The 11227-nt window shown below is 38.0% G+C and overlaps 1 protein-coding gene across 1 annotated transcript in view; it reads right to left on the bottom strand.

The window, feature by feature from the left end:
- esco1 (establishment of sister chromatid cohesion N-acetyltransferase 1) overlaps positions 1–10413 on the bottom strand; it is a 48307-nt gene extending 37894 nt beyond the window's left edge. The window contains 5 exon segments of the mRNA XM_056451243.1: positions 2125–2210; positions 6485–6675; positions 6678–8106; positions 8108–8357; positions 10328–10413. Coding sequence (XP_056307218.1) covers positions 2125–2210; positions 6485–6675; positions 6678–8106; positions 8108–8356 — 1955 coding nt within the window. The 5' untranslated portion in view covers position 8357; positions 10328–10413.
- Between the last annotated feature and the right edge of the window lie 814 nt (positions 10414–11227).

Here is an 11227-nt window from a genome sequence, read left to right as displayed (position 1 = left end):
TTGTATAACGATGGTTTGTTCTGTAGACTATCGAGAAAAAAGTTTGCTTAAGGGGGCTAATAATTTTGTCCATAAAAATGGTGTTTAAAAAATTAAAAACTGCTTTTATTCTAGCTGAAATAAAACAAATAAGACTTTCTCCAGAAGAAAAAATATTATCAGACATACTGTGAAAATTTTCTTGCTCCGTTAAAAATCATTTGGGAAATATTTAAAAAAGAGGAAAAAAAGGTGGGCTAATAATTCTGACTACAACTGTATCTGTATATGTATGTGTATATATATATATAAACATACATAATAAATATACACACACACATATTATGTCAAGACAAACTTTTATTTTGGATGCGATTAATCACAATAATTTTGCCCAGCACTACTTTCAATAAAATTGTACTTCACTGTAACGACACTGATTTTAAAATGTACAATAAAAGAGAATACATACATATATATATATATATATATATATATATTATATATATATAATATATATAATATATATATATATATATATATATATACACACATATATATATATATATATATATATATATATATATACACACATATAATATATATAAAATGTCAAAATAACTTTTATTTTGTATGTAATTAATCACGATTAATGTTTGCCCAGCATTATACAACTGACTTACATTGCTGGACTGTGCTGCTGGACTTTCAGGTTTGGGACTGTTTTTTTTTCCTCTTTCTTCTGTTCTGGTTCACACTAGACTTCACATGAGATGACACAACACAACACCAATGTTTAACAGATCTGAAATGCCAGACTTCAGTTTTCTAGAATGATAGAAAGACTGTAAACAGACATGCTTCTATTGATATCATTAGTTTGCTAAGGTCACTGCACAACATTTTGGGCTGCTAGAAAAATAGAACCTTTCAAAAATGTATGAACATTTCCAAATTGTACATGAAAATATTGGCTATATGTTAAACTCATGACACAGGTTGTGTCATGTTGCTCAAGCAATTTGAGATTTTTAAGGGACTGAAATCAAATAGATTTCAAGTAATTAAATACTTAACAGAGACAAAATATATATAGTTGAAGTCAGAATTATTGGCCCCCCTTTTGATTTTTTTTCCCTTTTTTAAATATTTCCCGAATGAAGTTTAACAGAGCAAGGAAATTTTCACAGTATGTCTGATAATATTTTTTTCTTCTGGAGAAAGTCTTATCCCCTTTTATTTCAGGCTAGTATAAAGCAGTTTTATTTTTTTAAACCCATTTTAAGGTCAAAATTACTCGCCCCTTTAAGCTATAGATTTTTTCGATAGTCTACAGAACAAACCATATTATACAATAACTTGCCTAATTACTCTAACCTGACTAGTAACCTAGTTAAGACTTCTAAATGTCACTTTAAGCTGATGAAAGTATCTTGAAAAATATCTAGTTGAAATATTATTTACTGTCATCATGGCAAGATAAAATAAATCAGTTATTATAAATGAAGTTATTAAAACTATTATGCTTAGAAATGTGTGATAAAAATCTTCCCTTCGTTTAAACAGAAATTGGGGGAAAAATAATACAGGGGGCTAATAATGCACTCGACTTCAACTGTATATATTATTTTTATTCCTTTTATTTACTTTTTTCAATATCATACAGAAATATTTAACCTAAACCTTTTCATTACCTGTTGCTGTTTTCCGTTTGTGTTTGTTGGGCAGTTTCTTGCTGGGGAGAGGATTTCGACTCTTGCTATCTGTGAGCACATATATCACAAAGAAGTTAAACTAACAATAAAATTATACCAAATCAAATGTTAATAAATGATAAAACACATTCTGTATTAGTACACATATTGTAATTGTGTTTCTACTCAAAAATGAACAGTTACACTTGTTATTTTACTTTAACCTAATATTATAAGGTTGCGTTGTTTCAGTGTAACTATTCACTTAACTACTGAGTATTATTAATTATCAATTAAATGTGCTTACTACATGAGTTGTGGTTAGATTTAGGATTAGTTACATGAAACTATTCATAATTTCATTGTAATTACTATGGTAAGTGCATGGAACGTATATTACATCACCTTAAATTAAAGTGTTACCAAACAAACAAGTCAATCCAATCTGTACCTGCAGTAGTGGGAATACCTAAGCTTCCTCTCCACTGCTGGTTTGGGCTGCACTTTAGCTGATGAAGACCACTGTTCTGCTTTACCCTGTGATAATAACATGTTTTACACAATTAGTCACAAGTGGTTAATTAGCAACAACTTGGGGTATCCACAAACCTGTTCGGCTGCTTCAATGCAATGCAAATTGAATGCATTTAAGCATGTATTCATGTAACGATCATGATGATCTGCTGTAGGTAGGGCTGGGCCAATAACGATTTTATATCGAATCGCGATCAAATTTTGTCAATAATGGATAAGCTCTGAACTTTTTTACTCCATATTGATTCTAAGAGCCAATCACACAGCAGAAATGTGCAACAATGGGAATCTAAAAATGTGTTGATATTAGAGATGTAACCAATTTTTTCGGCCACCGGAAATTTATCATCCCACAATATATTATGCTATTTAATGGACCTTCTAATTTTTGTGGCTTCAGTTATTGTTGGGATACTCTTTTAAATCTGGAAGCATTATCAACATATCGAAATATATATATTGTTATCTTTTTAATATGAAAATAATAATTATTCAAGATTGCATTATTGCCATATCGCCCATTACAGTTTTTCTCAGTGGCTTTGGTGCATTTCTCACTACACTACTTACATTTGCATAACAGTTAATGCATTTCTCAAAACAATTAGTACAAACTGCAAAACCTAGTTGATAACATGCAATAAGTGTCACTTGCTCAAAATGGATCATTCAATGTCGATGAAGCGTCAGTGTCATCAAGATGAAAAGTCCTGACACCATTGTTTATGAACAAGATAGTCAGATGGCTGTCATGTTTTCATTATAACAGTAGTATTTTCCAATGCAAAATAGTCAGATTTTGGTGACACGTCCTGAAAATGCTCAAGACAGCACTATATACTATTAGCACAGCCATTTGAAAACTACAGTAAAGTTAGACATCACTGCATTTAGTGAGGTTATCTGAGTACAAGACACTGAATATGTATGTTTCACATTTTACTGCATTTGCTCTTTACAATTCTAATTTATTCACAGCATTGTGCAAAAGAATAAATCCACCCTTATTTACAACAAACAGAAACTTCCTTTGGATAGATCTGTGCACAACTGTAAACAATATTGCAGTACATATTGAAACTGAACCTACAACATACACAGGTCTGTAAATCTCTTCATGAAATTGTTCAATTTAGAAGACATTTTCAGGAAAATAAATTATTTAAAATTTTTATAAAATTGCTTGACAGATTTTGACTAGTTTGAACATTTTTGTATGTAATGATTCGAGAAATGATATAAGGATTCTTAGTTTTATATGGAATGACTATTCAGCATTCACAAGTTTAGTTCATTTTGACTGACATGACATAAGCAAGTGATAATGTTATAAACCAGCAGAGAGTCGTATGAAAGCAGTTGATGCATGTCCAAAAGCATTTACAATTTGTTGGAAGGAATGAGAAACTGCTACTATGATGTGCACAAATGACTAATTGTTTTGAGAAATGCATTAACTGCAAATGTAAATAGTGTTGTGAGAAATACACCAAAGCCACCGAGAAAAACGATAACAAACAGGAAAAATTTAAAGTCTATTCAAGTCCACTATTCAAAGTCTACTCAAAATGTAGCATTTTAACCAACTGTACACTGTAAAACCCAAAAGTTGAGGTAACTCAAACCATTTGAGGAAACCGATTGCAACAAACCATTTAAGTTTAAAAACTAATCCTATTGAGTACTGTGAACTTAATCCATTTGAGTAAATGAAGCAATTTGAGCACAGTAAACCCAATAAATGAAGAGAACTCAAACCAACTGAGTACTGTAAAATTCAGTAAGTTAAGGCAACTCAAATATTTGAGGAAACTGATTGCAACAAACCATTTAAGTTAATAAAAACTAATCTATATAAGTACTGCAAACTTACTCCATTTAAGTTGAAGTAATGATGTATTTAATTAACTCATTACCTTCAATCACAGTTCAAAACTCTTTTCACACGAGTAGAATTAACTTTAGTCAATTTGAGTTAACTACACTCATTTCATTGAAATGGTCAGTCAGAGACCTTACAAACATGCAATTTCGCAAATGAAAAACTTTCACTGTATTAATGTTTAAATTTACAATCACTCCATTTATCTGATGTGTGCTGAACTGTGGAGCTGACCAACTATAATCCAGACTCAACATTGCATACCTGTGATGTGACTAGTGTAGTATTAATGCTGAAACAATATATTGTGCAACCCTAAGTCAACTGGTAAAATTGTATTCATACATAAATAGCAGAAAAACCAAATATCACAAAGTTTTTCCAATTACTACGCAGCTCTACATTTGATAACTCTTCCTTGTTGAATGAAACTATACATTTAGGCTGCATTTACACTGCACTGTTCGAATGACTCAGTTCCGATTGTTTTCTCCCATGTGGCACAGATGGGATATGGCCCATGTAAGTGTAAGCAGGAACTAATCACATGGATTCCGATTTACTCAAATCAGATTCAGGCCTTGTTCATGTGTGGAAATTTATCTGATATGAAATCGGATCTGTGCCCTCGTGTCTGCAGTGTAAGCAGGTAGATCGGATTTTCACCTGTCAATGCAAGTCATGCGTCATTAAAAAACCGTAGCGAATGACGTCAAGTCTGACACTTTCTTTTCGAACCGACTTCAGCAGAGTCCCAAACCTTAAAGGGCACCTATGGTAAAAAATCTACTTTTCAAGTTTGTTTGGACAGCCATATGTGCATGTATGGTGTATAGACTGTCATATTGGGGTGATATAACACACCCAGTGCTTTTTTTTTCAATTTAACAACATAAAAAACGGTGGACCAATTGGAGCTGTTTTCAAATCAACCGCTACCTGACGTAGGAGAGCGGTCCCCCCCGCCCACCAATATTGATTGACAGGCGCGTCATCATATCCTCAGTTTGTTGATTCACGTCCGCCATTTTCAAGTCGAAGCGATATCACTAAAGGAACACGCTAGCTCTATTTTTAGATGCAAGGCTCATTGGGCTCAACACAAGAGCAATATTCTACACATTATCGCTCGAATCGGAATTATTGGTTGTATCTTTAGGTAGGTGCAAACACGTGTACTTCTCATTGAGTCTACCTTATACTTCAGTCGTTTGCATTTCTCGCGATCCCAGAAGCTCCCTGTGATCTTAACTAGCATGCGTTTAGAATTCTAACATAGGTTTCTATCAGGGTACACTCAAGTCGACGGCTGGGCGCTGCGGACCACTGCAGAAACCTATGTTTAGAATTCAAAAATGCGTGGCGCGACGATTCGGGACACATGTTTCTGCCCGCGCTACAGAGTGTCTGGTGTGCCATGTCGCGGCCTCGAGCTGCGCATCCGGTGCCTCAGTCAAAGTTAATTCAGTGTGCGTGGTTATTAGTTTCTGTGTACAAGCTCGGCACTTGAAACTAGCACACAGTTGGCTGTAAAACTGTACAAAGACACAAATGATTTTGTACTCTCTGCTTGGTCTGTGTCAGAGTCGTACATGTACGATCTTCTCTCTCCTCCGTCTGCCTGTCAGACTGTTGCAAACGCAGAGCGGGTGAGCTCATGGCCCCGCCCCCTTGTTACGTTGGCGGGGAAGCCGAAACTAATTTACATGTGAAGCAACACACCCCTAAATCAGCGAACTGTGACACTTTCTAACACATTATAATAAAAAATCTGAATTGTGTTTTAAACTGAACTTAAACTGGCACACTCAGAAGAACCATAATATTAATATTAAATCATAAAAAAGAGGTAAACTATGTGCCCTTTAAATCTCATACACAAGGACTAAAACAGCTTTTATATTGTCAATAACACAGGTATTTAAGCATGTAAAGGAGAGCGAGAGAGTGCAATGTCTGCCAAGTAACCAATATAAACTAATATAAAACTAGTGCATACATCACAGTGCATAAATCACAGCATGGACATGACATTAAGATGCCTAAAGGTTTAAAAAAGCCTATACATCAAAGAAGATGCCAAATGAGAACCTTTCTGTCATAAACTATAGTAAAACAGCTTGTCAAAAGCTGTAAACAGATTACATACAGGAATAGAGAAAAGAGCACTCTTTAATTATCAGCTGTTAGTCAGCGCACGCTCTTTTTTTCCTGGATCATTGCACCTTTGCTGTGTGCTGTGTAAATGCAGACGATCGGATATGAGTCACTTTTAAAAGATGATGTAAGCAGGTTTTAAAAAAAATCAGATACAGTCACAAAATCTGAATTGATTATCAAGATCTGCAGTGTAAATGCAGCCTTATTCATGTTTGTATCTACATACGTCTTTTACCTCATTTTTGGGTGCTGCTGGTTTAGTGGTCTCCTCTTCAAGACCATCGAGTTCAAAGTCATCCGGTGAATACTTGCGTCTGGGAGTATAGGGTTTATACTCCACCACTGGTTTGGGTTTCGGGGTGGTTATTCCATTAGGCATGGGTGGCGCCTGAGCCGGAAGCGCCCGTTTGGGTTCAACCAAACCCACTTTGGCACACTTTCTGTAATAGAAACCTGGGCAGGGGGGGTGGGAGGGCTGGGCAAGACTGATGAAGCGTCGGTCTCCTTTTGAGAGCCAGCCTGATTGACCTGATCAGACTTCAACTTCTTCACACGAGTCCAAGTCAACTTATCCCGCTGAAGCTCCACCTGCCTGAGCCTCTGAAAGCGGGAGAGTTTCTTCTTCTCCTGTGTTTTGAGAGGCACAGACATCTGGCTGAGGAAAAAACGTTTCTTAGGCGTACCATCCTCAGGCCTGGGATCAGCTGTCTCTTCATTGGGTGTTTCAGGAGGAGCCGTGTTTTCAGAGACCACCTCCTCAGGTTCACACATCTCCTTAGTTTCAGAAATCTCTTTATTTTCAGACACCTCCTTAGATTCACTTGCATCTTTGGGTTCACTCAGGTCTTTAGATTCATTCACTTCCTTAGATACACTCACATCTTTTGATTCACTAACTTCCGTACATTCACTCACGTCTTCAGATTCATGATCCTCCTGTTGTTGCTCAGACGTTTGCTTGTCTGCAGCTCCTGGAGCATCGGATGCGATGTCATCTGCGATTTCCTCACAGAGAGCCAGGAGGTTGAAGTGTCTCGGTGGGGGTTTCTTGGCGGCAGCCGCTCTTTCCTCAGCTAAAGCTGCCAGACGTGCTTTCGTTCGAGCCTGTGGGTTCATCGCTTGCTTTTTCGGAAGCTCTTGAGAAGAGTCTGTTGCACTTTCTTGGGGCAAAGGCGGCGAAGAATTGACCTCTTGACAGGTCACACATTCACTTGCTTGCTTTTTCGACACCTCTTCTTGATCGCCATCCAAATCCTCGTAGGTTTCAATCTCCACAACGCAGTTTTCAATCTCTACATCATCCAGAAACGCATCCGAGTCTTGAAGAAACACTTTGGCCACGTCTGTACTTTGCACACTGTCCTGGAGTGAACATGTGTTCACTACTTCCAACTCATCCATATCAGAAATGTCTTTGCCAGAGAATGAGTGTTTAGTGATGCTGGTTTCTTGGATGACTTTGAAAAGAGCCTCTAGTGGTGGAGGAGATTTGCTCATCACGTCTACTTTTGCATCTACGCTGACGGTAATTTTATCAATAGGTTCTGCCTGCAGCTCTTTTTGCTCTTCTGCTTTGCTTGCTTGTGTGTCGTCAAGCGCCTGCATTTCACTTTTATTAGCCACATGGATTTTGTCAGGTTTAGGAAGCGTGATCTCTTCAGCCTGCACGTCAAACAATCGCCCGTAATTGTGCTCTACTTGCACAGGGAATATGGCTGCTACTGTTTTGATGGTTTCAGAGATTGAGGGCTTTTCTCTCTTTACTCTTGAAACATACTTCTTGTTTCCTTTTTTCAGGACAGTCATTTTTTGGGAGGATTTCTCCTCAGAGACTTTAGGCTTCTCCCCATCTTTCCGCCCGTCTTCCTCTAGTGCCTTTTTTCGGTGGTGTTTTCAAGCGAGAGGATCGCCGAATAGGCTTTCCGTTTTCCTCCCTTGACTCTGTCTGATGTTTCTGTTTTGATGGCTGTGCTTCCAGCACTTTACCTTTTGGCGGTCTTCCTCTTTTGGGTTTTTGAGATTTATCAGACTCCATGAGATTTCGGTCCAGCTTTGTTTTTTTAACTTCAGGTTCAGAAGAAGACATCTTTCTTTTCTGCCCAGGCATCCTGATGAAAAGTTAAAGAGCAAGTTGAGTGCAACTACAAACATAAATACAGTTCCGTGTTTCCTCTAGGATTTTTTCCAGCTGTGGCAGCAGGCCTTTTTTACACAGATCTAGCTAACTACCTGTGGCGTTATTTCAATGACAAATGTCGTAAGCGCAGTATTACGAGTCGAGATCGCATTATGTAATAGAATACAGCATGCAAATCTTTTGCTTGACCGACGATTTTCTCTGCTCGTGCAAGCTTCTTGCGCGCCCTCAAATACGCGCTGCTCAAGCGCAGACAGTGTTGCCAGATTGGGCGGTTTTAAATTTTTGTGGGTAAAAAGTGACATAGGCAGGTAGTGAAAATTTGGGCAGATTTGCAACGGCGTGCCCACCAGCCCCGGTCTGCCCTCATAAACCAGTTTTGATCTCCCAAAGAGACGCCATAGCCCCTGTTCTTCACATACATATGCTTAGATCAGTGTAGAAACGCTTGTGATCTCGACAGCTTATGGGCTGGAAACAGTCAGCATCACCTGGCAACACTGAGCGCAGATCTTCTTGTGCGCTCTTAAATAAACGCTGCTGAAGTGTGATTTAGTGCGTTTATGTAACGAGTATGTCTCCAACATTTATTAGATTTGCTAGGAATATTTATGAATGTCTCCAATAGACCTACAGAGTGGTATTAATGCATCCTGAATAAAGTGAAACGGCTATACGTTGTTTGCTGGCCTCACGCATCACGCACCTGTCAGTCAGCCAGCAGCATGTAAACAAATGACGCAAAGCACTATTACGGTTACAGAAAAGATTGCGCTGTTATAATTCACTTACCCTTTAATACGTTATGGTGCGATTATCACCCGCTATTAAAAAAATAAAATGTTTTGAATGAGAAGCTGTAATGTAGCCGTGGTGGGATGAATTTTGGCATGGCGCCCCGCCATGGAAGAATGAATGTAGAGGAAACCATGCAGATATAAACAATATGCAACCACATATGCAAAAATGTGTTTGTTAAAATACTTTGTGTACAATCTACATATGCGATACAATTGGTAGCGATGTCACCCTCACAGCAAGGTTAGAGTCCTGGCTGGGTCAGTTGGTATTTCCATTTGGATTTTGCATGTTCTCCTTGTGTTGGTGTGGGTTTCCTCTGGGTGCTCCGGTTTCCCCCACAGTCCAAAGACATGCGGTACAGGTGAATTGAATAAGCTAAATTGTTCATAGTGTACGCATGTGAATGTGAGAGTGTATGGGTGTTTCCCAGTGCTAGGTTGTGGCTGGAAGGGCATCTGCTGCGTAATAACATGTGCTGGATAAGTTGGCGGTTCATTCCGCTGTGGCGACCCCTGATTAATAAAGGGACTAAGCTGAAAATGAATGAATGAAGATCTAGATAAGCTAAATAATGATACTTAAAAATAAAAAACAAGAACCAATCTATTAATTAACAACTCAATTAATCTAAATAAGATGAACACAACACTATTTACAAAGAATAATGAGCTATTGCTGACAGCTGACGATTTCCTACAATTTATTTATAACAAACACTCCTACAGCAACATTATAATCTGTAGTCACGATGCATTAAATCTGTGGAAAATAAATAATAAGACATTGCTTAAACAGTGACATGTCAACAGCTCACAGTCTGTTTCTTCAGTGACCTGAACACAAGTCATTTTCCTCATTTCCAGTGAAGAACATTACGCTATGGTAATCTGAACGATACGTAACAGGCATTAAACAAATAACGACAGTCCTAGAAGAAAATCCAGATTAAAGTGTCTCATCAGTTTGACGTCGAAAAGAAAGTTAGCAGGTCTGGCTAACTCCGTTAGCTGACTCCGTATAAAATTAACGACACTCGCCACCGACGATTATTAATTACAAATAAGTAAATGCGACTTAAATACTACTATTATGACATTTCAAAAAAGAAAAGGCAGTAATAGCGTGCAGTACAGAACTTACCTATCTATTCCTGTTTCTAAACAACAGCTGTTTTCCGCTGTGTGGAGCAAAGTTTAGCCTCACTTCCGGCGCTGCGTCTTCTTCGGTGAATCTGCTGCGTTTGCGAATTACGACCGACACCTACCGGACTACTGTAAGGAGAAACTGCTTACAAGTTCATTGTATAAATGTTTATAATTTTCTACTGGCTTTTATTTCACTGTATTTTATTATTTTATATTATTTGGTTTATGTCTAATCCGAGTTCTTACAATAAAGTAAAGCTAAAACCATAATGTGTATATCTACACACTGGCCACTTTATTAGGTACACCTTACTATTACCGGTTTGGACCCCCTTTTGCCTTAGAACTGCCTTAATCTTTGTGGCATAGATTCAGCAAGGTACTGAAAATATTCCTCAGAGATTTTGGTCCATATTGACATGATATCATCACGCAGTTGCTGCAGATTTGTCAGCTGCACATCCTTGATGTGAATCTCCCATTCCACCCCATCCCAACAGTGCTCTATTAGATTGAGCTCTGGTGACTGTGGAAGGCCATTTGAGTACAGTGAACTCATTGTCATGTTTAAGAAAACAGTGATGATTCACACTTTATGACATGGTGCATAATCCTGCTGGAAGTAAGCCATCAGAAGATGAGTACACTGTGGTCATAAAGAGATGGACATGGTCGGCAACAATACTCAGGCAGGATGTGGTGTTGATACGATGCTCAATTGGTACTAATGGGCCCAAAGTGTGCCAAGAAAATATCCCCCACACCATTACACCACCCCCAGCCTGAACTGTTGATACAAGACAGGATGGATCAGTGCTTGTTGATGCCAAATTCTGACCCTACCATCCGAATGTGGCAGCAGAAATGGAGACTCATCAGATCAGGCAACGTTTTT

This window comes from Danio aesculapii, chromosome 24 (assembly GCF_903798145.1).
Source record: "Danio aesculapii chromosome 24, fDanAes4.1, whole genome shotgun sequence".
Classification (NCBI taxonomy): domain Eukaryota; kingdom Metazoa; phylum Chordata; class Actinopteri; order Cypriniformes; family Danionidae; genus Danio; species Danio aesculapii.
The sequence above is the reverse complement of the archived record's forward strand: the minus strand, read 5'-3'. Positions and strand labels throughout refer to the sequence as shown.